This window comes from Hippoglossus hippoglossus, chromosome 17 (assembly GCF_009819705.1).
Source record: "Hippoglossus hippoglossus isolate fHipHip1 chromosome 17, fHipHip1.pri, whole genome shotgun sequence".
Taxonomy (NCBI): Eukaryota; Metazoa; Chordata; class Actinopteri; order Pleuronectiformes; family Pleuronectidae; genus Hippoglossus; species Hippoglossus hippoglossus.
Genome location: NC_047167.1, coordinates 729,009 through 756,505, shown reverse-complemented (window position 1 = coordinate 756,505; position 27,497 = coordinate 729,009). Strand labels below are relative to the sequence as shown.

The window sequence follows — 27,497 nt, the reverse complement described above, 5'->3', positions numbered from 1 at the left end:
GACAATGTGACATCAGGTGTCACTGGACAGATGAATGGGATGTGATGGAAATTTCACAACTGGCAAATTGGGTGGGAGATGCACATACAGTACCCACCTTTGTGTCACCCCCAACTATTTTCAGTTTTAAGCCATCTAACAGCTTGATCTGATGCACTATCAACAAAAACAGAAATTAAGATAAAAGAATATAGATATAATATATAGAATTACCAGCAGAAAGGAGTTGACATAAAACAAAAAATAATAAAATAGATTTATTAACAGGTTCATCTGAATCTCAATATTTAAAAGTGCAACATTTAAATATTATATTGACATAATTTAAAAACACAAATCAGATGAACAACATAAATATGGAAAAGGGCAAGTTCAAAGCATCCAGTTAATCATCTCTCACAAACAGACAAAAAGGCTTCTTTAAAAAATGTCAGTTGGCAACCACACTTTGAAGACAATATGTGCAAAATCACTGAAACTTAGTATGTGCTCATGCATGCAAATATATTTCAACAATATGACAATGCACATGTCAAATGTTTAGTTTACAGCATTTCTTATGAAGCTCCGAGGGTCTGGGAATTAAACAAAAACTGCCATATTTGTACTGATATGATAAATATTACAGACAGAAGATACTTAAATTTTGTGAAGGGACACTTATGGTTTTATGAGGGGTAATCTCGCAGTATAGCACATGCACTTTGTGCTGATAAACGAATTTTGTCAGAACAAACGGGTTGCTCGTGTTTCAAACCACTGGCAACAGGGACAATACAAACTCTAAATATTAATGCTAAATATAAATGGAAGTAAGCATCATGTGATTTTCTAATACCGACAACAAAGGAACTCAGAGTCCTTATAGACTGTAGACCAGGGATGGAGAACCTTGTTGCTCCAGGCCCTATACAGCCCACAAGATAATTTGAAGACACACAAAAAATATTTTTTTGCAATAAAAGAAAGTAACTTTAAATGTACTAATGTGTCCTTTAGGAATGTGCCATCTGGCAGGTCATGATCAGGGTGAAGGAAACTCATAGCTGTTACATTTCATCGATGACAATGGAGGCTGTCAAGAAAAGTGACATGTGGTGGGCAGGTGACAACTGAAAAGCTGAAATCTCATTCAGAGGGAGAATTTATGAAGGAGCCTTGTTAGCGGTGCTGCTTTAACTAGACAAAGTATTTTTTTTCCCAACAGGTCAGTTTTTCTCAAAGAACTGTTGCAGTGCAGATTACTGATATGGCACAAGATAGTTGAAAAACACTGAAGGATACTGAAAGAAAGTTCCAGTGTTTCTCGCTAGTCTGCGATCAAACAACAGACTGTTTTAGCTTAAAAGCAGCTCTAAGTAGCATCATGTTCATCATCATCATCACTACCATCTGACATCAAACACTTTGCTAGCTTACTCATGAAGGCTGTTATAAACATTGAAATGGCCCTTATTGGACAAAGCTATTTTACTTCTGGAGTTAAGCTTTACCTGGACAATACAGAAAAAACATCATTGAGACATCCCTGTCCTTCCACGTGCATGTGTGGAAAGCATAAGGTAGGGAGAGCACACCTCCTTACCCTTCCGAGAGCCTTTGTGGAAAGTGAGACAAGGAGAGCAGAAGCTTAAAGATCCCAGAACAGAACAGAGAAGGCATCAATGACAACACATGACTTTGATTAGGTAGGATTCAGAATGAAAAGGGGGTGCTGGGGTGGAAAAGTGGCTTGTAGTGGAAGCAGAAAGAGTAGGCAGAGTAAAGTAGCTTTAAAGGTTCAGTGTGTAGAATTGAGTTGCAAATTGGTGAAGTTGCATGTTGCAGCTGAATACCCCTCACCTCACCCTCCCCTTCAAAACATGGAAGAGAACCTGTGGTAGCCTTCAGTTGTCATAAAAATTCAAAAGGTTTAGTTTGTCAGTCTGGGCTACTTTAAAAATCATGGCAGCCTCCGTAGAGAGGACCCGCTCCTGAAGTAAATATACAGGTCCCATTCTAGGGTAAAGAAAACAACAATTCGTACAATTTAGATTAAAACACACGAGTAAAAACATCAGTAGGATTATTTTATATTTAATATTCTACCAATTGATCACTTTCACCTAAATCTGACACACTGGACCTTTAATAGCGTGTGCAATATAAGCTTCACCAATTAAATGGTATAACATAACCATTTTTAGACAGACATACTAACACATGTCTAATTAAACATGTTTAATGTTTAAGGGAACTGAAGGAAGTCGTGAAAATACTCTGCACACTGAAGAAATCTGAGACTTGACAGTTTGTCTCTGTTGTCTCTGCTGATGTTAATGATCTTTGTGTTTGGTGTAGAATCTCTCTATCAAGGCTCTCAGAACATTCCCTGGGATCTGCTGGTGCTGGTCTATCAGAGACTGGACAGCCTGCTGCACCTGCAGAGCAAAACAACTGGTTAGCAACATTAGATATGAGGCTGCAATGTTTTGTGGAAAAAACACCGCAAACATCCAGCTGGACATGTTCAGTTTGTGCCTGCAATTGTTTATTCTTACAGCAGCTCTTTATAACAGCATGAATGCAGCAACAATTTGCATTTACATTTACTAATTTTGTCAGATGCTTTTATCCAAAGCGACTTACAACTTGTGGACCACGCTAAAGCTTCAATATTAATGGGAGCATACAAATTTGTTCAAAAGACAAAGTGTAGGAGATGAAATATTGAATTGCACAGTAAGTGCTAGTTAGACATGTTAGGGTGCTTTCAGTGAAGCTGAATCTTCAAGAGGTTTTTTTAAAGGTAGAAAGGTATCGTGCTCTGATAACATTTGGCAGCTCATTCCACCATCGAGGAACCTCAAATGAGGAAGGTCTAGACTGTGATTGCTTTGTGGGTTTGTAGGGTTGGCACTGCCAGATGCTACGGTTGTCCTAGAGTTGAGGTGAATGTTCCTTCCAAATTTGAAGATTTCCTCAAGGTGTTCATGGGATATTGTGTTCACTAGGCCAAAATGTATTTTGCAAGGTCACATGGTTCTTGACCTTTCTTAGTGTTGTCCCCCTGTTATAGGCCTATCTGACTTGGTTACACAGCTGATGTCCATTAGACAGCCCTGCTCTTGTTTGACACCACTGGAGTGAAGCCTGTAATAGGTTAGAGGGGAGTGACATGGATTGATTACACAATCAGTCGCAGGTCTGGTACAGCCAACATAAAATGAAATGGCACAATGTGTACTTTCTGGGGACTCAATCCCAGGGCATAACAATGGTGGTCTCATCTGGGATATAAGATATCACGTTCAAGAAAAACATAAACTTGATTCATTCACATAGGAAGTTAATGTTTACGCTAAATGTGAATGGATTTACTCAAGGTGTTGCGTTTACAAAGAACAATATTTGCTTTCTAAGGTCACAGTGACCTTGATCTTTGACCACGTCCACTGGCTGTCACCACCTGGAGGAACAACAAACACAAGAGAGGAGATAAAGAGAAATTTAGTTCTCAACTCTTACTTTCTCCGCAAGCTCTGCAGCATTTATGTTTGGATCATACTGGATGGGATCCCCAAGGTAGGTCCGGAATTTCACAGGAAATCCACCATAAACAGGTGCTACAGGTAGACGGAACCTCTCATACATCCAGCGGAATAATCCTGGACAGAGACAGAGACGGGCGGTCATACTTGGCATCCCATAAAGAGAGGAAATAAGACTGCAGACGTCCATAAATGAACAGGCTATACCTTCTGATTCATGTCCACATATTCAAACCAACAGTGAATGTTTGCTATTGTATCAGATGCCTGATAGATCTTATTCCTCTGTGCCACAGAGCTAAACACACTTTTATTTTGACTCATTCACTGCCCTGTGGCTAGTAATACTTAAAATCCATGTTACGTAACAGCTTAAGGACAAAATTGCAAACTGCATAATTATATGAGAGAGAGAGAGAGAGAGAGAGAGAGAGAGAGAGAGAGAGAGAGAGAGAGAGAGAGAGAGAGAGAGAGGGATCAGTGTGAAGTTCATTATCTTGGTGATCTAATTTTTGCGATTTAACTTCCCTCTACACTTACTGAGAGTTCCCAAAGACCTGAAGCCCTCTCGCAGGTTCTGAGTAAACATTGGAATTACTGGCTGAAAAACAAAGAGCAGAAGAAATAGAAGATTAGAGAGGAAGGTTTTCTCCTCTTTAGAGTAGAGAATACTATGTGAGAAAGATGCTGCACAGGGACAGTGCATTATGACACCTGTGGTGTTTACTATAGGATTAAAGGAAGAACAATCGGAGGTCAGTCGTTTTCAGGGACAACAACGCACCACTTGAGAGTCGATGGCGACTTGGGCAAAGCCTTTGCGTTTGCCCCAGAGAAGAGGGTAAGTCTCATCACTGAACAGAGCTTCCCGCACTCCTCCTGGGGAAATACCCAACAGGTGCCCATTCTTCAGAGCTCGCACACACTCTTCCTGAGGGCCATGGATCACACTGAACACTTCCAACAGTAATTTGAAACCTGGAGGAAGGGGACGGGATCAGACAAAGATGAAAAATAAGATTAAGCAGGTATAAAACAAATGTGGAAAATATTACCTACATAAAGATTTGTGACATCATGAAGTGAGCAGAGTGTATCAATATGCGTTTGTGGGAGAAACAGTGCGAGTACCTGGGATTTTGAAGAGGAGGTGGTCAGCTACAGAGTGACAGGTCCGTCCTTTCTGGAGGATAACATTGGCCAGGAAGTAGTAGTAGTCGATAGGAATCGCTCCATGATAGTACACGATCAGTGCTGGTCCTTTGTCAGGGATTTTCTCCAGCCCATGGATCTCATAGCCTGGTACACAGGTCACAGTATGCAGGGATGGGCAGTATTTACTGTTAGAAAATGCTGAGTTTGATGCATTCTCCAATGTTTAATCCCATTCTTTTAATAAGGCTGATCACAGACCTCCAAGTATATAAGTGTGGCTGATGAGATACCCGACCCGGAGCCCGACACTGATTGGACGTTTCATAGGTAAAGGTAAAGGTTAAATGAATCTTTCTGAGAAGACAATGGAGATAGCAGAACTTCACCCATGTGGGTGGGGCCAATTATTTTTGTTTCAATCTCTAATGCTTTCCATGATTTCTGTTACAAGTCTGATTTCTATAATCAGACAGAGACATTTTTAGTCTGGGGTGGGGAACGTCCAGCAAAACGGTTTGATCCAGCCTGCAAGCAAATTCATAAATACAAAAACAAACCCACGATAGAGGTATAGCTGAAACACTAACCTAATACATACCATCAATGTTTACTGAGCTGTCAACATATATCCTGTGCCAAATGTTTAATATGTATCAAAGAGTAATTTTTGTTAAAAGAGCTAGAGAGTCCATTTTATCTTTTGGTTTAGTTGTGAGTGGTTTATTTTATTAATGTTTTATTTATCAAGGATATTTTAATATGTCTAATTCAAATTCAAAAGTCAGATTGAACGTTAACAATTAAGATCATTGTTCTTTTAAAAGGTGAACTTGCATGATTATGCTATAATATTATTATATCAGTGTTTTAAAAAGGTTGAGAGTTAAGACATGTAATGTATCGCAGTGGTTCCTGTATACAATATATCCTCCTACTAAATATGCTATCGAGACAGGCCTACCATAATATTTTCATAATGCACCAAGTTAGAGGTTTCCTTGCACAGATACAAATATCCAAGCAAAATTGGTGCTGTACAATGATATATACCCTTAACTGAATAGATATTGAATCAAATTGAATTGAGACCTTGTGAATCTGAATTGATTAATAATAAACAAATACTTAGTATACTTAAAAAGAAAGAAAAAAGCAAGAACATTGATCAAGTACAGTGATCAATGTTTCAAAATTATTTTTTCTGTTTAAAGTCTATCAGGATCATATTTTCATATAATTTTTGTATCATGAAAGAAAAAATTGGTTGTTGAAAATTAGTGAAAGTTGGAATGATAATCCTGCTAGGATGTAATCCATATCGCCATGCATCGTAGGTTCTAGTAACCTCTCCAAGGTGGTGACCCTCTATGTGTGTAATGCACATGGGTTGAAGACTCTACACTGTGTTAATTATGATGATGGTTAATGTGTTTATGTTTTTGATTGAAGTTGTTAAATCGAATTATTACGGAATTTTCAGAGACACTGTCACCGCTCCTTGAGACGCAGTGCAGCTTTCTGTCGTGTTTGGGCAAGTGTGAGAGCATGGTCAAGGTCAAAGGCTTCCCACCTTGGACACCACAGATAGAAAAAAGGGTCCCCAAAATTTGGCGCTATACAAATAGAACTGAAGTGAAGGGTTAACCCTAACTGAATAATAAGGGTTTGAATGTAATTTTGGGATTGAAATAACTTATGTTTGTTGAAATGTTGTTGTATGTTGATTTATATTGTGTGTTTCAATAAACATAGTACTTCTCTTTATGTATCACTGGTCCTTAATATACAGTATAATGAATACTTATCAATGATGATCATTCTGGAGCTGAGAAGAAAAAAGGATTTATAACGAAGAGCAGCCCTGGCGGTTTAAAAGCCCACTAGTTTGCTCCGAAGAAGACGAAGAAAGAAGAAATCCTGGTGTTGTAGGTTGATCTAATCGGATTGTTGGGACTCAAGAATTGTTCTATTACACTGAAGAAATATGTCCCATTTGTACTTGTTATGATTGTTATGTTATCATGATTCTCTGAATAACATCTTGAAGAAAAGCAGAAGGACTAATTGGTTGCCGCACAGCCTTTACTCAAATTGGCCGCGATATGTTTGCCTGCAAAAGCCCCCTTTTAGAGGGGGACCTTCATGTTGAATTTACACTCTGTTTTATCCATTGTATCGTAGAGCTTTCGTCATTCCTCTGTTGAACAAAAGTCCCACAGGTATTATTGTGATAGTAGGGTTTGTGTTGATCTCATGATCAAAAAGGGGGGACTGTTTAGGAATTTTTGACCATCCACACACATTACTGTATATGCCACTATATATTATGTATATAATGTATATTGTATAATATATCTGTACAGGAGAATAAGCAGTACCCAAGGTCAGGTTATAGATAAAGGGCCAACCAACAGTACATTGTAGTGTCTACGTTGAGGGACTTTCATATCTAACTCAGATGAGACAGACAGAGAGACACCATCTTCAACTCTTTTGCGTATTTCACCAGTGGCAAGACGTGAGGACACAATGTGATTTAGGAATGCTTACCTTAGGCTTAACTATCCAGTAGAATGCAAACACCTACATGTAACATAGAGAGTGACAGCAGTTCTAGCCATTCATGGATGTGCTGTTAGAATGAGTAGAGGAAGATATACTGGGAAGCTGTGGGAGACATCTTCAGACTTGGGGGTGACAATTGCTGTTACTCTGTTAGCGTTTGTATATTGTTCCACCTTCTGGTCTCCTTGATGCATCAAGTCTACATTCAAATTTTCTGCATTAGACATCAGCTGCTGCCTGAGTTCTCCTTCCACCAGCTTCTAGAAAACGTCCATAACATTTATGATACATGTATTTAAAATATGTATTTTAAGACCAAAATAGTATTTTATTAATGAGTATTTGATAGGTTTGATGAAAATGGATTAAAATTTTGAATCAATATATTTTAGTATTTTAAAAATACTGTAAAATTGTTTCTGTGAGATGTGTACGTGATAACGTCATAAAAATGAAAATCGATACATGCAGCCTCTGATTGGTGTCTACTCTGACATCAGTAAATTGAGGTTCAGAAAATGTATGTTTCAGCACGAAGCGAGACCCAAAGAAGAAGTAGTACAAGGTGAGAAATGTGTTGGTGGCCAGCTCTCCAGCGATTTCAACATAAATTGCTATAAATCTTAAAAGTTCCTGTTCGGTTTTGGTGATCGTTTCAGCGTCCTAACTTAATCTATTTAACCACAGTAGCTTGCAACCATGAGCAGCAGCATTTTGAACAAGCTGCAAATGAGCTACTGAGGTTTGACTAAGGCATGTATAAAGTGCATTGTAATAGTCCAGACAGGAAAAGACAAAGGCAAGTATGAGCTTTTCTAGGTCAGTGAGAGATAAAACTGATTTAATTGTGTATATATTTCATAGGTGGAAGTAGCAGGTTTTAGTGATCTCATTATCATGTGTTTGAGATTCAGTTGGGATTGAATGTCTTAATATTGGTTGCCAGGGGACCAAGAAATGGTAGGAGTTTGCCTGCTAGCTGATCGAGACCGAAAACTATTATTTCTGTTTTGTTTGAATTTAGCTGAAAGAAGTACAAGAAAATACAGACAATTCTTCCTTGTAGCCTTTACTTTCAGGCTGCCGTGTATGTTTCTCGTTTCTCAGTTGGATACACCAGCCTCAACATTAACAGTTACCTTTTATAATGTTGTGTATACTAAGCATCTTTGAACAACAAACAAAAGTTATTCCTTATCTATATACACACACACGTACATATCTTTCTGTTGATATTAGTGGTGCACCGATGTATCGGCCGTATATCGGTAGCGGCCGATATTCGCCTCGTTTACTGCTATCGGCGTATCGGTAATAAACTTGACTTTCACCGATGACATTGGCCGATGTTCATTGGTATGTTTTCTGCAGCCTGCCAATCTGGCATCCAGATTATGGTACACTGATGCCGGGTTTACACCGGGCGCTGAAGCGCCGCGCCGCGCAGCGCAGCGCCAAGGAAAGCCAGGCGCCTCCCATCCACCCCCCTGTTAAACCTTTGTGCGGTTCACATGGGCTGCGATGCGCCGCGCCAGCGCCCTTCACCGATGGTTTCGGCGTGCGAGCGAGCGTATCGCGCCAGGAAACAGACTGAAAAATGATTTTAAACGATATAAATGACATATTTTATATGATATAAATGATCAAATATGCATCCCATACTTTGTATTCCCCTTCTGTTGTCCTGGAGTTTTAATTTTCCCAATTTTCCCAATCACATAATTAAATGTCCCCCTCTGCCCATCCACTACAGCCACACAAGCAGTCATATAGATAAAAAGAGAGAGGGGGGGGGGGGGGGGGGGGGGCTAAAGGCTTGCTTGGAGAATATGTCATTTACCCCCAACATCCGACATTGAACGGGTTACATACAACAACAAGCGGAGAATCGCGGGCTGACCGGCGCGGAGAAATGTGGGTCCGGTGTGAACCATCCATGGCATCTAAAGTTACACTTGTCACTTTTTCTGTTTTTCATATTATTCAAGTAATAAACAAATATCGGTATCGGTATCGGCTATCGGCTAGATTGTTGTATTAAATATCGGTATCGGCCAAGAATTTCCATATCGGTGCATCCCTAGTTGATATATATATGTAATCTTAGTCTAAGTGCTGTGCTGAAATTGAGATTTTCCTTGTTGTAAATGCAGCTGACACAGACAATATCCTACTGTGTTTAACATATATAAAAGACAATCTCCAGAAAATGTCCACAACCAATTTTCCAGACATTTTCTGGAGTTCATGTCTGAAAACGGCTCATGATATGAACTGGGAGGTCGTAAGTCAGTTGCTAGGGAATGAACCATGAGAAAACACACCCTACCCGCTTCGAGGACAGTTTGATTTTATTTCTAGTCTTGTCAATTTACCACACTAACTGATGAATAAACTGGGGACAGAGGAGGAATTATCCACCAGTAAATACACATTACAAATTGATTTTCAAAGGTTAGTGCCTGTAAGACACTATACAAGACCACACTGATCAACACATTCATTTGACAAGATGCATGGCATGCTTCAAATGCAGATGTACTCTATGGCCACTATCAGCACTGGCAGAGAGAACAGAATCTATCTTTTTCCTTTTTCTTTTATTCATGCTGTTTGTATGGACAGCATTTGAAAAGGAGGATGTGATGAATAAAGCCCTTGGTGTATTACCATGCCATATGGCTCCATGTCCGTCCCACAGAGTAGCCAGAGTCTTCCTGGCTCCATCCCACAGGTTGTTGGAGTAAGCTTCCCTCAGTTGATTCTTCCTCTGTTGGAAGAAAACATCAGGACAGGTTAGGTTCTGGTTGAATCAGCAACACATTTCCAGGACCCTGGTTTCAATTCTAATGATCTAAGCTCATGGTCTAAATCTCATGTCAATCTCAATCTCATCTCATCTCGAAAAATAGATTGCTTCACTGGAAACAAGGTTCAAAAGTGTTGTACTTAGTTTCTTGATTAATAATGGTAAGTGACATGCAATAAACAAACCAGGGTGTCACGTCCCATTCCCTTTAATAGTCAGATGGAATTATATTAAAATTGTGAATTTACCAGGTGGTATGAGAGAACATTAAGAGAAAATGGCTTCACTTCATGAACAAGCACATCATCTGTTTATGTAACAAGCGGAGTTTGTGTTGGACACCTGCCTATTTATGCACATTTTACTATCTTTATAATGTGACCGTAAGATAAAAAATAAATACTGTATCGGTGACTTGAGACCAGATTACTGGTGGTCAAAAGCACAACCACTTTCCACTGCCTCAAAATAGAAACAATGCACCTGAATGTTATGTTAGTGCTTCGTAATGACCACCAACATGAAGACGTTGTAATAGGGGACCTCCATCATTATTCTCCTCTTCTCTTTCCCAGTACACACCTGTAGTTCCGTATTGCGTGAGTCTGGCACAAGAACAAGCTTGCACTGCAGTGACTGGATATGTTGTACTTAGCCAAAGCTAATTAGCAGCAAGACACGTCTTTCTCTTCAGGCGACTCCCTCAAACTTCTACAGAAAATGTCAGTGCTGGAAACCAAAATTCACCAGTTAGAATTGAATGTGGAAGTAAATGGATTGTGTGGAAATGCCACTACTTAACCAGTGCGCCGGGGCATGCTAACACACAGCTCACTAGCACCAACAAGACTGCCAAAAATCAGGAGGGCTATGTACCAGATAAGAAATCTAAAATTGGCAGACCCCCTGGAACTGGGTGCAAAGCCTAAGAGTAAATTATTTCCCTGGAAGATGGGGGGGCGAGACACAGGGAGAACCCATCACCCTGAGATTTGTGACAGGACGGGCTGATGGTGGGCGACTTTGCTGTGAAAAATATGAGAAACACGTGCACTAATAATACCAAAAACACTATGTTTTCCCAAAGATATGGTCTTTGACATGACAGAACAAATCAGGCATATTGTTGCTGCACATCCCAGTGTAAAAAAGCAATACTTGTTCTGAAATGAGACTTGATTTATCTGTTGAACACAGCGAGCTGTCTGAATACTGAGGTATTTGTCAGTGGCCTTCTACCACTAGTGAGAAGAGGAGCTGAGAGATTCAGGAGAATGTAGGCACTGAACACATAGCTTGAAACGGCATGTTCTGTCCATTCAGTGCACCTGATTGACAAGTTCACATTTTTCTGGGACTTACAGACAGCTTTTCAAGGCAAAAGATCTTAATAATCAATAAGGCAGGGAAGAAAATATTTTCTTCCTGTGTCACACATCTGTTCCCTCTGCCAATGACAAGATACAATACAGTAGATACCCTGAAGGATAGCCACCTCACCCCCTACCAGAAGTGAGCTTTAATCGTGAGAAACAGGAGGGTTAGTTAGCCTGTCAAACATCAGAGCAAAGAGAGAGGATGCTACCTCCCCCTCACATGAACAGGCTGATCACTGCTGGGACCCAACTTACCTCCTGCCCTACTTCCATTTTCTCTCAAATTACAAAAATAGGTCATAACAAAATGACACATCATAGAAAGCGCTCTCTGGTGAGAAAAGATCTCCATGGAGAAATGCCTTGCTGGTCAGAATAGAAAAAACAAGATTGCTGAAAAGCTGAAGTTAGAGGGCAAAAAACAAATCCAGGAACATTATGACATCTATAAAGAGAGACTTCACATTTATAATATGGAACTTAAAAATGGAAGGTAGGCTTTCCTCTCTAACAACATCACCAATAACAATAATAGTGCATGTCCCTTGTTTGCTACCGTTGACAGGCTAACTAACCCTCCTGTCTCAGATGCATCTTAACTTTGAACCACTAGGGTGTGTAATGCCTTTGTGCCCTTGTTCACTGAATTTAAAAAAAAAATAAAACTAGCAGTTAGGTGAAGGATGTGTTGCTCCTGTTTCCACTCAAATTTGATCCTAAAAACTTGGAGGACATTATACATCGGAAGTTCTCTTCCTGATGCCTTGAAGAACAGGCTTCTTCAAAATGTTTCCAAATTCATTGCCGCAGATATTCTTTAAATATTCGATATGTCCCTTCTCTCAGGTGCGTTCTCACAGGCTCTGAAAACTGCCGTCCTTAGAAACATCAGTTAACATATCAGTTAACAAATCAAATCCCAGATTTTTTTACTGAGATAACTGAAAAAGCGGTTCCAACAGCTCAACAACTTCTTACCACAAAACAACAGTTCTGATGTCTGCCATTCACGTTAAACACAGAAAAAGGGTGAGGCTTAGTCTTAGTATTACTAAAGCTGCTTTCAGACATGCACTGAAGTCTGGAGATCATCTGGAGTTTCTCCTCAGGGGCTGCATGTGTGAACGTCGATGGAGGGGTTGGTGAAGTGTTTTATTGGGTAAACAGCATCGCAGCCAAATACAATACAACTGAGGTAAATGGGGACCAATTCTTCAAACGTAAACAAAATCGAAAATGAATGTCGGGGCTTGCGGACACTTGGATGACACCACATGAGCAGTATGGAAGCAGGTTATGTTTTTTCTGTTGTTTTAGCACGTCTGAAGTATAGTTCGCCTGTCACTGCAAATGTATTGGTTTCAGCTGCAACAAAGTTAACCCCTGAGACTCCAGAAGTGTTTTGTGGACTCAATATTTAACAATAACAGTTACAATATTTTTTTACAGTCATAATGTGGAGTCACATCTTAATGAAATGTGTGGCAGTGCCATGTTTGTTCAGGAAAACATATCAGTACTCAGTATCTTCAACTACCAACATGTAAGTACTCATATTTGTACTTGGTCTGAAAAAAAGTGGTATTGGTGCATCGCTACCTCGCATCTTAACATTATTTATCTCCTTTATGAACAGCGCCCTCTAGCAGCAATATACTGTACAGGTCAATATCTACATGCAAATGCAATGCAGCATAGTTGCACACAAAACTGACCACATCTCATTTTAAGACCATTAAAGCCATGGGTGCTCAGATGGGCACAAATTTTAAATCAATGTGGACACTGGACAGGAAAAGGACAACTGTAAATGGACTGTATCTTTACAGCACGTTTCTAGACTTTTTGATCACTTAAGCAATTCATGCATTCAGTCATTCACACACATACAGCACTTCATTGAGCAGCGCTTTTTATATTACTCATCATTCATACACAGCCAGCAGTTTATGAATTTGTATATACAGTATAGATATGCACATTACTGTGTATATAATTTGGGATTCATTCAGACTGGAGGAATCAGTGGACAACCCTCTCTATCTCATGAGCCACAGCCGTTTGGGTCTGAAACTAGTTAAGTCACTTGTATCGCACTTACTTTCCTCCTGATAGATTTCTTGAAAATACATATCCAAATAGATGAACATTAGACCTTTATTTCTAATGATGAATTAATTGCCAACCTTTAAGAGAAGAGAACTCTTTAATCTTAACTTGAAGGTACCACAAATAATGACTGCTAATGGCATCATGTGTTACGGTAAAGCATCCTGTCCCATTTTATGTTTTGACTGATTAGTGATTATATTATGTCTATAGATAAAGTGATGGATAGATAGACATGGTTTTACCCTTGATGCTGAAGCCTCATTCTCATAGTTTGACCAATCATCATAAACATGCTGAACAACTTTAACTGTCAGAGGGAATAAAGAATTCTGCTGCCTAGTCACCAACTGTCTAATAGGCATGAAGAAAAGTAAGATAACATCCACCATCACGATCCACAGTCACTATCCACGATCAGCTTCCACCTTGATCACAATCGACCACAACTATCCATGATCAGCTGATGCAGTTTTAATGTCTGTGTGTTAAACACCACGCTGTTGCATTCTATCAGCATTCTATTCTAGTCTGGTGCCATGTTGCAGAAATGTTACAGGTTTGACTTCATCAGAGTACCACAGGAGCTCATTCAGAAGAGAGATCAACATGTGGAACTGCCAGTCAACTCAAGCAGGCAGGTTTTTAGTTAAGATTATTATTTGTACCTAAAATTACTAGATGGCACTTTGAGTGGTTGTAAACTTCACAAAATGACATGAAGTGTGGTTCACTGTTGGTGCAGTGCCAGAAGAGTGTCTGCGTACCTTATAGACTTGAAGGAAGAGTATAGACAGGTAGAGGAGAATGACGATGAGGAAGGGCAGAATGAAGACGATAGCCAGCGGGGTGAAGACCCACAGCAGGTACTCCAAAACGCTCAGGTAGTCCTCCACCTGACCAAGACCCGCCCATTCCTCCAGCACATGGAACACACACACCTGTGAACCAAGACAACACCACATGAAAAACATCTCCACACCTACTGGCTGGATTGTTGTGCACAGCTATTCATGCTTGCCCCACTTTGCTGGACAACTGACAGCCAGCTGTTTGACATGCTTCGTTCTGAACTGTAAATGCAGCTGCAGTCCTGTTGACATATGGCTTGAGCAGTACAAACTGATTTCTATAGTGGATTGACAGAAAAAGTGAACAAGAGGTGAATATCTAAAAAACATCAACATCTAAAAAATATATTTTTGGTGCATTGCCCAAATGTAATATTATTTCTAGGGTAAATTTAAAAAAGGGTGTGGGTAGTGGTAGTATGAGCCAACACACCTTCATAAAGACACACACACACAGAGGTGCTGTCGCAACAGATATTAAGACATGAGGAACGGTTTACAGATAATTGTTACCAGGTGCTGAACACCAAGTGTTCACACAAAAACTCGGGGTGCATTTCAGAGTGAACTATCCAATGGTCCAGTGTTAATATATGAATCTGTGCTAGAGGACTCCCTGGGTAGCTGCAGCACTTCAGGTTGAGTGGTTTGTCCACTAATCAGAAGGTTGGTAGTTGGATTCAAGGCTTCTCAATTCTGTAGTGTCCTACAGTAAGACACTGAACCCCAAACTGGCCCTGACGGCTGTGCCGGCAGTGTGTGAGTGATATACAATAGAGAAAGTGTTGCACTGTATGAATGTGTGTGAATTGTTGAATGGCAAAAGTGGACCTTAGTGGTCTTCAAGGGCTTTATAAATACAGAGCATTTCACCATTTATAACTCATCCATGGAATCACATAGCTGACTGGAAGGACAGAGATGCAATATGCATTCTATCGTCTAAGACTGCCAATCATGAACCATACCGAACCTAATATGGGCATACAAAAGTGGTAGTCAGTGATGAAATCAAGTGAACTAATTAATCTAATACTTAATTAATCAGATTGTCTCCATTATAAATACAAGATATATTGTAGACTTGACTACAGTTTAACTGATACCTCCCAGCTGATGCCTCCTGCTGATGCTCTTTGAACCACTCTTTGTTTCGTATTAATCAATAAGCTTGGTGTATTTCTCCTTTTCAAAAGCTAAAACATTATATAAACATTATATTCATTTGACAGAGGATTGTTTCCAGTTTGACACGTAAAAAGCAGCTCAGGGTTCAGTGTCTTGCTCAAACTCTTTATCGTGTGGATACCAACAACCTTCAATAACAGACACACACTCCAGTAGCCTCATAACAAGGCTGCAGCCACAAACTCTGCTGTGATCAAATACACTATAGTTCCAAGCACCTCCTGTCAGGCGGTAACTGTCAGTAGTAGGGGAACAGAGTTCATACCAGGAAGGAGACGGTGTCCTCTGCTCCCATCAGACAGGACTGGTTCCCACTGTCTGACATCCTGCACTGTTGTCAGCCTCAGGAGAGAGCACCTGCTGCCGTGGACAGGGACAGGGAAACGCCACTCAGTATTTATAGGTGTTATTGTGATGCACTTTTGTCAATAGCAACGTTTTATAGAACAGCTTGTAGCAAGTAGGAAAAGTTGAATTCCAGTGGCACTCACGGGTCACGCCATCCAACCCGGTGTGTTTCCGCTCAGTCAAATGACAGATCTGCTGCTTGTGATTTCATAGGAAGTAGCTCCAGAGTCTGGATTGACGAGGAAACCGAGGGCGATACCTCCAGAGAACGAGGCTCCGCGGAAACCGAGTGAGATAACTGCGGTTCAATGAACGGACCGGGAAGACAACAGTCACAGAATCATTCAATCACCGAGCTAAAACAACACAACACCGGAACACTATGAATGTGACACGCTCAAGTGTTAGGGTGTTTTGGTGTCCGCGGCAACGCTATGTGGATAAAGGTTCCACTTACCGGAGACATTCACACAACATTCATACAATATCCACCAAACACAGCAGAACATGAAAATGTTCTTATGATTTAACAGAAACAGGCTCTCAGCTGATAGTGCAGATAAGGATATTTACATTAAACAAAACCTGCCTCTCACTAGGGTTAGTCCTCACAGACAGAAGTTAGAGATGATATGATATGTTGACATGATGTGTTAGAGGTTACATTTTTTTAAATGGGTGGCAGTGCCATGTTTAATAAAAACACAGTTGAATGTTAAAATATCAGTTACAATATTTTTTTTACAGTCAAAATGTGGAGTCACATCTTAATGAAATGTTTTGCAGTGGCATGTCTGTTCAGGAAAACAAAGTTGAATGTTAAAATATAAGCAACAACAATTTGTTACTATCAGAAAGTGAGGAACATCTGCGGAAAGTAACGTAATGGCATTCATATCGGTACTCAGTATCTTCAACTACCAACATTGAAGTACTCATATTTGTACTTGGTCTGAAAAAAGTGGTATTGGTGCATCGCTACCTCGCATCTTAACATTATGTATCTCCTTTATGAACAGCGCCCTCTAGCAGCAATATACTGTACAGGTCAATATCTACATGCAAATGCAATGCAGCATAGTTGCACACAAAACTGACCACATCTCATTTTAAGACGGTACCGCAGTATGACTGGGTTTTAGAACCAACAGAGACACCTTATTGTGAAAGGAGGTGGGCGGAAGTCACGGTTGATGTTGTTCAAGTGCCGCCATGCTACTTCCGGCTCACGCGGGGGTAGAGTGAGTGAACTGGTGGTCATGATGCTGGAGAGGAGCAGTCTGGTGACCGTGGTGGCAGATCTCTTCTTCCGCAGGAGGCACCGGCCTGAGGAGGAGGAGGAGTCGATCCACTGTCTCTGTTCCAGAGCCTTCGTACAGTGAGCCTCTCTTATGTCTACTATCACTCACTGACATGAGCGTTTGATAATGAGCAGGGCTGTGGCGTGGGTACACGAACTGTTGTCTGTCTCCAGCCCTGTCTGACTGTCTGTTTGTCTCCATCTGTGCAGGGACCGAGACCTTTACCGCTCTGATAACAGACTGCTGAGCTTTGAACCAGCGGAGACTGCAGCGCAAGGTTTGTGACTGCATCTCACCAGCTCTCATTGTTGCGTGACTTCAAAATCATTGCATAGTGTTGGTGTTGTTGAAGTTCTGACTCTGAGTGAAAATTAAGAATCCTAACAAGGAGGGTGAGATCAGATGAAGTAGAAAAGATGATTGTGTCTGATATGCTCACAGAGGCAGATGATGATGACCAGGAAGAAGAAGAAGAAGAGGAGGAAGAGGAGGTGCTGGATGAAGAGGAGCAGCTAATGGCCAGCATGGGTCTGCCTCTGGCCTTCAGCAGCTCCTCTGACCAGAGGAGAGCAGTAAGTCAGAGCCACTGCTTGACAGTCCGGTTAGCTCCGTGTCACTGAAATTCCTGAAAGAATGAATTGAACTCAAATGTTTTGGGCTGTTGCTGCTGCTGAATGAGCCTGTTTGTGGTCATGTGACAGGGGAGGAGGTCTGACAGGAAGCCTGCCACATACCGGGTAGAACAAGCTGAAGAGGAAGTAGAGCTACAGGTTGACAACAAAGGTAATCCAATTCATTTATTATTACTATTTACATATATGTATAGGTCAGGAGTATTATCCAAATGTGAAAGAATGTTAGAGCAAGTGGCTTAATCTGATTCCTCCTAAGTAGGTCATGAAATTGTGCAGTGATAGCATTGCACAGGGTTTTTTTGCACCTGTTAACTGTGCAAAGATACAGCACGGATTAACTAAGTTACTGCCAGAGACAAAATAGAAGCATCATTGAAATCCCATCTTAAAACTGACTTTAGAGGTTGTCCTTTGCTTTTTTTAATGGCCCAGTTGAGGAGAGGCAAGTGTGCGATTCACTGGAGGAAGGAGCAGGAGGGATCCAAGATGCTGGCTGGGAAACCTACTGGGGTAAGCAGGATAACATGAAGACTACTACAAAGTCAAATATCGTGTAGCCGTTCACTGAACCTAATGAAATGTGTCCCTCACCGGAGCACGTCAACCACGAAGACGTGGTGATGCTTCAATATATATCACATGGAGAGCATCTCTCAGTCTTAATCAGCAGACAGAGTTTGCTCAGTTGTCATTATGTGGCCTATATTCAATACTGCTTCTTCATTTTCTCCACCTCCTCTGTACCTCTTGAAGCTCAACAGGGTGAAGCTCTGCTGTGGAGCAGCTGGCTAGAGAAACATCCAGAGAGTGAGCTGCTCTCTACAGACGATCAAGGAACAGTGACTGCTCCTTGGGACAACCCAGAAACAAAAGCTGTGTGGGACGAACATGCTGCAGACACCTACACCTCCTACTGGGAGCAGTATTCCTACTGGGCGGGGCAGGGCTGGACCCCTGACCAATCCATCTGTAATGGGAACACTGGTGGAGAAGCAACGGCAGGGGTGATGGACACAGGTTTAGAGATACACTCAGCGGAGTGGAAGGATAGACAGACTGGAGATGAGAGCCAACGTAGAGAAGAAGTGAAAGCCCTTCATGATGATGTTGAGGTTTTGAAAGACCTGCTTGGACAGAAGTGCACATTAGAGACAAATGGGAGCTCAGTGACTGACTCAGAGATACACAGAGACTGTATGGATGTGGCTGATATCAGAGAGCAGTCAGAGGATCAGCTCTGTGGCTCTGACGATCCTTCTGATGGTGGGAATCAACGTAAAAGACCTGCTGCATCCTCTCAGCAGAACACAGCCAAACAGACAGGTAATAGCGCGTGTGTGGGCGCGTGTGTGTGTATCTCTTAGTAGTGGCAATCTTCCTAAAAAATTCATAGCACATCACATCCACCATCTGAATTGCTCTTTGAGTTGGGTTTATTTATCATGGCAAGTTACAGTCCTCAGCCACACTCAGGAAACATCTGATGGTGTGTGCAGGTATTTGTCCGCTCTTTAGTCAGGTGATGAGGCATCTCATCAGATTCAGCATTTACTCCGTAGATATTGCTTTCATTCTGCCCGTTCGCGCAAAAAGCATATAGCTCTCAGCAAGTAGACCTCAGCTTGACATTTATCCTGCTCAGCAGGGTCTGTAGTTGCTCAATGGTTGCTTGGATTGCTGCAGTGGACTTCAGGGTTTTATCAATGGTTTTGTGAAGGCTCTTATTTGGATTCTTCGCCAAGTATAGAATCTGAACAGCTTCCAATGAGAAGCTGTGCTGGCTGACCGTTCCTCCCTTCCTCAGGATGAAGGACCAGGACTTAACTGCCAGTTCGCACACGCGACCAAAATGGTTGCACTCTGGATCCCTGTCACTCTGGATCCCTGTCATCTTATTAACACCAGTTTAGCAAATTCATATGCAAAATTGCATCTTTGTTGAACCTTGATTCCACAACATTATATAACTATTCAAGTTTGATATATTTGACATAGCATACTTCTGTTGTATTATTACATTTGCACATTGTTGTACATTGTGAGTTTGCTGGTAAATATCTTCTATGTTTTGGCTCAGATTCCAAGCAAGTTGTTGGCAGCCCTGACCAACAGGCTCATGGCTCAAGGAATAAGATGCCAAATAGAGAAGATGACGACGATGACGACAAACCCCCTGGAGAAGGACATGCCAAAGTCAAACGCAGGTGTTTTTTAAAAATGTTTATTGTATTTGTATGGAACATCAATAAATTATTATGAGCCAGCTTTAAAAACATGCAGTAATCAAGCATCCCTTTCACCAGTCAGATACAGCTTTCGGAAAATGTTTTGCAGTGAACAGTAATTGAAAACTCTGTTGGTTCTCTGCAAAGCTAAGCTTGTCCTTATTGTTATTTGTTGCAGTTGTTTTGTTATAGACATCATTTTATTATGAAAAACTGCCTGTTATAAGGCAATGAATATCTGAGCTGTCTTGATAGACCACCCCCTCTTTCATTTTCTCACAGCTCATGCAGTGAGATAGAGCAAGGCTCACACAATAGATATCAATAACAACAATAACCGAAAAACGGTGTCTCATAATATTTAAAATTGCTTTGTGAGAATCAATTTTAGCCAGTTATGGTGCTTATCCATCTATGTCCAATAAAGCTGCTTGAAATTTCCAGATGCCATAGTTATCGAGTGATGGCAAACATGTTTCCTTGACTTAGTTATAATATCACTTTGCTGAATTTCATTAAAATTAACAGTGTGACATACATAGCTTTAAAGGGACGTCAAATATTGAACTGGAGTATTTGTAGCACCTTCATGTTTCTGGTTTGATTTCTACATTTTCACCAGATCCTTAGCTTCAACCTTTTCTGACACAGAAGTTAAGTTCGAAGTTCTCTGTGAATTATCATCTCACCACCAACTGAGAAAGGATTCTGTGAGCTTGTTAAGTTATTTGAGAAAATATAGAATGTCGTGTTTCCCATGGGCTTCAGCTACTAAACAATAATTAGATGTATGTGTGAAAATAAATGTTAAAAATCAGTTTTAAAACAGTATTTTGTGTTTCCCTACAGTCATGAGCTGGATGTTGAGGAGAACCCTGACCTGACACCCAAGGAAGCTTGGTGTAAACTGGGACTCAAAAACCATTCGGACCCCCAGTAAGTCTGATCTGTTCAACCATTCTGTTTGTCCAACAGCAGCACACACTACATCCACCCAGCTGACCAATACAATTAACGTCTCTCCAAATCACCTCAAACTGAACATAAGAACCAGAAAGAGGATGTTTTCTCCAGCTTGAGGCTGACTGGACAGCATTAGTTGTATTGATGTAGCCCTAGTGGTAGCTTGGTTATTAAAAATAAGACTTATGAGTTAAAATGAGGTTTATATTTTGCTCAAAAAACACAAGGGCATCAATTTCTCATTAATCAGTCAAACAAGCGGCTGTGGCTTACATTAGGGGTCAGTGGTTAGAGCGGTCGTCCTCTAACCAGAAGGTTGGCTGTTCCATCCTATTCTTCCTCATTCTGCATGGCCGAATTCATAGAGAAACGTGTTGCATGAATGAATGGGTGAATGGCAATAAACTGTACTCTAAATTGCTTTGAGTTGTTGTCAAGACTAGAAAAGCGCTTTATACATACAGATCATTTAAAATGTTCAGAGTGTTTTTGTGGCGGTTTTTGCACAGTAAATGTCTCTGTGAGTGATTGTATTTGTGCCTGCCCAGGTTCGACAGTGTGTTAAGCTTTAAAGGCGGGGCTAGTCAGAAGCCTCGGAGGTGGACTAAGAAAGAGGTTCGCAGGGTCAAAAAACACACCAAGTTCTCAGAAACAGGAAGAGACAACACACGGCCACCAAGCTGCTCCGCCCTCTCCAAGGTAAGACTGGGGACAGAAGTACGTCCTGATTAAACTACTTAAAATGGATTGATGGATGGTAATCTTTGCAGATCCATATGAGCTGCCATTTAATTAATCCCCAAATTCTTCTGTTTTCAAGAGTGTAATGAATAAAGTGTGGTCAGACTCATCTAGTTGATTCAGAATCAGATCTACTAAGGTCTCTGTGCCTGTTTTCAGCCTCATTCTGGAGTTTATCTGCGGTGTAAGTGAACATTTTCTTTTCTGATGATCTCAAAGACATCTCAAGTGTGAACTCTATTTCAAACATGTTCAAATTATAGCTAATGAAATGACTGTATTGCTCATGTGTGATCTTAGCATGTGAGATGTTTTGATAGACATTGAATATTGACAGTAATATGTGTATATGGTGCAAATAAAAGGCTAGAGGAGGCTAAGCTTTGTGGAACTACTATGATGAAACATCTCGTGTGTTGTTAAAATACAAATGCTACAATAGGCTGTAGTGATGTGCAGGTCAGAGTTTGTTAATACCCACACACACACACACACACACACACACACACACACACACACACACACACACACACACACACACAAAGACAAATTATGCATCCGTTAGGCAGAGCATAAGAGAGAGAAGGCAGACACTCTTTGAAACAAGAACAAGATATCTACATATGTGTTGATGCATTGCCACATTTAAGCATTGGAATTTGCATCTGATGATAAGCTGCTGGCAGGTGGGAATAGATTGAACAACTGTTATGGATCAGCCATGACAGAAAAGTAAAGTAGGAGAATGGACTATAGATGTATCATCGTGAATGTTGCATGGAAGAGTAATTATATTAATTTACTTGACAGGTCCAAAACTTCCTTAAACACCAGAGAGAGACACAGAAGAGACCATGTGAGCAGAGTGAGATGGGAGAAGGAAGTTCACAAGAACCTGAGGACAATCATCCATCTCTGGGAGAAGAGGAGGAGAAGAGGATGATGAAGGAGATGAAAAGTACTGAGGAAGAAAATAAGGAGGTGCTGGAAGAGGAGAGTTCTTGTTCTCTGTCCAGTTCAGATGCAGACAGGAGGAAGGACACCGTGGATAGTGAGGAGGAGGAGGAGCCTGGTAGACAGTTAGTATATCCAAAAGTCCCAGACTTTCTCCTGTCTAAGGTGTCTGAAGATAACAGGGGTAAGAGTGTGTGTCAGATGATTGTGGTGACACACATACAGTAAAAGTTTGTAGAAAATATGAAGACTGGTGCAGTCTAATGATAACTCATTTGCATGTGTGTGTAGAGTTGAGTAAAAAGAAACAGAAGAAGAAGAAGAGGAAGCGTAGGAAGAAGCAGCAGGTCCCAGCAGACATGGTAGCTGAACCGGAGCTGGCTAAATACTGGGCTCAACGCTACAGACTCTTCTCTCGCTTTGATGAAGGGATCAGACTGGACCGAGGTCAGTCTGTGTGCATCTTTAGACTAACAGAATTCATTTCATGGCCATCACCATTATTTGGAAACATGACATTTACACTTAATATGTTTTGGTAAACCTACACACACTGTTTACTCAGCAGAAATATATTTGAAACATATTTGTTCAAGTGAACACACACACACACACACACACACTAACATATTAACGTTGTTGTGTGTTGCAGAGGGCTGGTTCTCTGTGACACCAGAGAGGATCGCTGAGCACATCGCCCTCAGGGTAGAGCAGAGCTTCTGTGACTCTCAGCTGATTATAGATGCCTTTTGTGGTGTGGGAGGAAACGCCATTCAATTTGCCCTCACTGGAAAGAGAGGTAAACCCACACACACCTCCACCTTCCACCTCCAATAACAGCTTTCTCTTTGTTATAATAATAAGAATAACTTTATTTGTATAGCACTTTTCAATACAAGTAACAAAGTACCTTAAAGCAAACAATATGAAACCCATAAACTATGATAATAATGATAATAATGATTATACAGATACAGATGATAAAACCAATAGACATTACATGATAATAGCTTTCTTATAAAAATGTGTGTTAAAGGGATAGTTCACCGAAAAATTAAAATTCACTCATTACCGTTTGAGTCCACAAAACACTTTTGAAGTTTCAGGAGTAAACAGTGTTGCAGCCAAATCCAATCCAATTTAAGTAACAGACCCAATTTTTCAAACCAAACCAAACAATAGAAACAAAAATGCCTTCATACTGCTCGTGTGGTGTCATCCCAGTGTCCATAAGCCCTGACACTCTAGTTATACTCAAAACTCGGTAATTTACACCCAGGCTGCCCCCAGATGAGCCACTGGCGCATGCCCTGACTTCTGTTTCTGTGATAGATACAATGCTGCCTGCGTTAATTAACTTTAATCTTCATCCTAATTATCTCAGAAGGACGGCATAGTGTGGAGTGGTTAGCACTGTCGCCAAGAAGGTTCTTGTGCAGGGTGCTCTTCTGCAACCCTTAAAGGATAAGTGGGATGGTTGGATAGACTGATGGATGATCAATGTTAGTTTAAAGCCAGTCATCATTCAAACAACTCTGTTTATCTGGAGAAAGAGTTGTGTTTTATCTGAACAACCAAGGTATTTGACCTTAATGTTCACATAATTTCTCCAAAATGGGGCATTTATAAAGAATGCTGTTTCTGTTTCAACCCTGGCTGTTCAGTAAGTCCTAACTGAAGAGATATTACAGTCCTGTACAGATACCACAACAATATGATAGACTGAGTAATCACTGCTCTCTTTCTTTCAGTCCTGGCTATAGATATTGACCCAGTGCGCTTAAGCTTGGCGCGCCACAATGCTACAGTTTACGGCGTGGACAACCAAATTGACTTCCTGCAAGGGGACTTCCTCCAGCTGGCATCCCATCTACGCGGCGATGTGGTCTTCCTGTCACCACCGTGGGGAGGACCAAACTACCTAACTGCTGAGGTGTTTGACATCAGGACCATGATGCAGCCTGATGGATATCCTTTGAATTACACCAGGGATGTTATAATCACAGAATGTTATATTAGATAATATAATTATATATATTAGATATTAGATATTATATACTATCAGCAAATTATATTTACTTCATCTATACCATAACCCATGATTATAATAATAATTATAATAAAATATATATTTATTATTATGATGATTATTATTAACACTTATTATTATTATTGAGGTTGTTAATTATAAAAATGTCAGATCTGGATCCTGCAGCTCTTGAGTCAAAGATATAGGCTCAATCCCATTTCACCCCTTGGCCCTACCCCTTGTTTTCGAGGGTTATCCTGCCCCTTGAAACGAGTCACAAGGGGTAGTGGTTGAAAACCCCTGCGAATTGGGACAGCCCTTCAAGAAGCTGTTACATCACCAGTAGTCGTTGCGAAACAGGGTGCGACATGAAATTATATAAAAAATATGGGATTATCATGCAAAAAAAAAGGATGGCTAGCATGCTAACGCTAGCGTTTGCAATCTTTATTTTTAAAGGTGACCATAATACATTGAAATGATATTAAACTAAGATAGTTTTCATAATTTTTAAATCCTTATTAATGGAGAAAATACTACATTTGTGGGTCTCTCTCCCAGCTTGCCGGTGTTTCACAAGGCATTCTGGGTACCCCTTGGTTTGAAGTGAGGGTCGGAATAATCTCCGTTTGGAGGGCTATAAAGCCCTCCGCCTTAGCCCTACACCTCCGTCCCAACAGGTATTGGGACAGCCTACCTCTACATGTAGACATGCACAACGAAGGGGAAGGGCTAAGGGCCAAGGGGTGAAATGGAACTGGGCCATAGATTCACAATCCTTACTTGGTCACGTCTTGTCTATAATTCTACCAACTTACTCCACTATTCACAGCAGACTGTGTCCATAGTGTATGACCGTGTTCATAAATAATTTCCGCTGTGTTAACTGGCTCTAAAGGCTGTCAGTATTATCTGTGAAGTTAAGGTGATCATCAATCACATGTCAGTCAATTGTCGCAGTCATTTCAATTGGTTGAAATATGATGTAAATATGAGTCTTCAGAGGATTAATCTAATGTTTGTCGGGACCCTTCAACTTTCCTCTTTGTAAATTCATCTAGACAAAATTCCATTATACACACGAAATATCAAAGTGTGAAGAGCAGACAATATTACTGAGAGTGAACCTCTGTGTTTATGCACAAATTTGATTTTCATCCTTAACTGTCGTCACATTTGAGATTTTCCGCCTGGCCAAACTGATATCAGACAACATAGTGTACTTCCTGCCTCGAAATGCTGATATGGATCAGGTATGCACTTCTATTATGCTAAAAGAATACAGGCTTTGTTTCCTCTGTCATATATACCTGCTTGCTAGAGAAGTATCACAGAGTGCATTATAAATAGTGTTTTGAATGATTTAGGGTAAATAAAAAGTCTGAACTAGACCTGCCAACAGGTGTACTGAGGTCCAGTTAAAGCAGAAGGTAATTCAGGAAGCAACTGTTTTCTCACATTGTAGGAAATTATTTTACCAAATTTAGTACATCAGTAGTTATCTGATATTTAATCAATTTAATAATGTAAGATTTTCACCAAATATGGTGATTAATCTGACGTGAGCGCTGGATGAGCCTATTTGGTTTGATACCAAAGCATGGGTCGTACTGGTGATAGACTGGAGGGGAAAACAAAACTCATTAGTTACAGGCCTTTCAAAATGTACCACACAGATAGAGTTGCACAAAATGTGGGAGGTTGGGTCTGTAGCATTTCGATTTAGAAAGGCTGTGCTAAATGTGGGCATGTGTTATAAATATCAGAGAAATGATGCAGGATCATTTAAGTTAATCAATCAATCAAATTTTATTTGTATTGCCCATATTCACAAATTACAGTTTGTCTCATAGGGCTTTAACCCTCAACAAGAGTAAGGCAACTTTTAACAGGGTAAAAAGAACATAGACACCTCAGAGAGAGGGATCCCTCTCCCAGGACGGACAGAAGTGCAATAGATGCCACGTGTAATGGAGACGATCAGAAAAATACGAGTATTTACAGCATTGATTAGAAGAAACAGTTTGTAGCATAATGAAAGGTAAGTGAATTGATGGATTGTTGTCAGTAATCGTAGAGTATCTGAGTAGACGTATTGTATATCAAGCAGTCCTGTGTCGTAACCATCAGATTTAAAAAGATGAATTGACAGTCAGGTTCTAAACATTTTCTTTTTAAATTCTCTAATACGAGCAAAGACAATCATGTTCTAACCCTCAGCTGCTTGTTCCCTGTACCAGATTAAACAAATTCAGATTCAGTGCATTACTGAAGTGATTGAACAGATCTGCAACCACAACACAATGTGTGCTCACCTGTGTGGTAACGCATGACCTCTGTGTCCCTGTGTCCACAGATAGCCTCTCTGGCTGGTCCAGGAGGAAAGATGGAGGTAGAGCAGAACTATCTCAACAACAAGCTGAAGACCGTGACTGCTTACTTTGGTAGTTTGATCACATCAGACAGCCAGTGACCCTGGAAGCATTTCCTCCAACAAACAAAAATCTGTTCCTACTCTAGATCTCTCTTTCTACTCGGGCCTGTCACCTTTGATTCACTCCAGGGATCTATTCATCAGTTTGACTTGTGTTGTTGAAGTTTTTTATACAGATTTTTGTAAAGAGCAAACTGAATCTTTTGATTGACAGTTCCAGTTTTATTCAATTTCAATTTTATCTTTTTTATTGTATGTTAGAATCAATAAAAACATTTTCATAA

At 40.5% G+C, this 27,497-nt stretch overlaps 2 protein-coding genes and 1 long non-coding RNA gene across 5 annotated transcripts; 1 reads left to right on the top strand and 2 right to left on the bottom strand.

Moving 5' to 3' along the window:
- Positions 1-239: 239 nt before the first annotated feature.
- LOC117777802 lies at positions 240-22,286 on the bottom strand. Its single transcript, XR_004616668.1, has 3 exons — positions 22,274-22,286; positions 17,949-17,955; positions 240-702 (listed from the first exon to the last, which is right to left on the bottom strand). It is a non-coding gene; the product is annotated as an uncharacterized LOC117777802 (long non-coding RNA).
- Positions 1,723-16,310, bottom strand: tmem68 (transmembrane protein 68). 2 transcript variants are annotated; one of them, XM_034612742.1, is made up of 9 exons: positions 16,075-16,310; positions 15,849-15,943; positions 14,312-14,485; positions 9,921-10,020; positions 4,662-4,829; positions 4,315-4,508; positions 4,071-4,131; positions 3,508-3,647; positions 1,723-2,420 (listed from the first exon to the last, which is right to left on the bottom strand). In XM_034612742.1, the coding sequence occupies exons 2-9, from the start codon at positions 15,906-15,908 to the stop codon at positions 2,316-2,318; spliced, it is 1,002 nt and encodes a 333-aa protein (XP_034468633.1). In that variant the 5' UTR covers positions 15,909-15,943; positions 16,075-16,310; the 3' UTR covers positions 1,723-2,315. The 2 variants fall into 2 exon arrangements, with proteins under 2 accessions (XP_034468633.1, XP_034468635.1); XM_034612744.1 differs by having other exon boundaries at positions 2,142-2,420; positions 15,849-15,940; positions 16,075-16,287.
- tgs1 (trimethylguanosine synthase 1) lies at positions 17,141-27,497 on the top strand. Of its 2 annotated transcripts, XM_034612692.1 has the most exons (16): positions 17,141-17,309; positions 17,442-17,509; positions 17,674-17,804; positions 17,934-18,015; positions 18,300-18,377; positions 18,621-19,190; positions 19,945-20,071; positions 20,942-21,028; positions 21,604-21,754; positions 22,607-22,934; positions 23,042-23,197; positions 23,403-23,549; positions 24,502-24,718; positions 25,954-26,032; positions 27,136-27,291; positions 27,324-27,497. In XM_034612692.1, exons 1-15 carry the CDS (start codon positions 17,191-17,193, stop codon positions 27,250-27,252), a joined length of 2,457 nt encoding a protein of 818 aa, XP_034468583.1. In that variant the 5' UTR covers positions 17,141-17,190; the 3' UTR covers positions 27,253-27,291; positions 27,324-27,497. The 2 variants fall into 2 exon arrangements, with proteins under 2 accessions (XP_034468583.1, XP_034468582.1); XM_034612691.1 differs by having other exon boundaries at positions 27,136-27,497.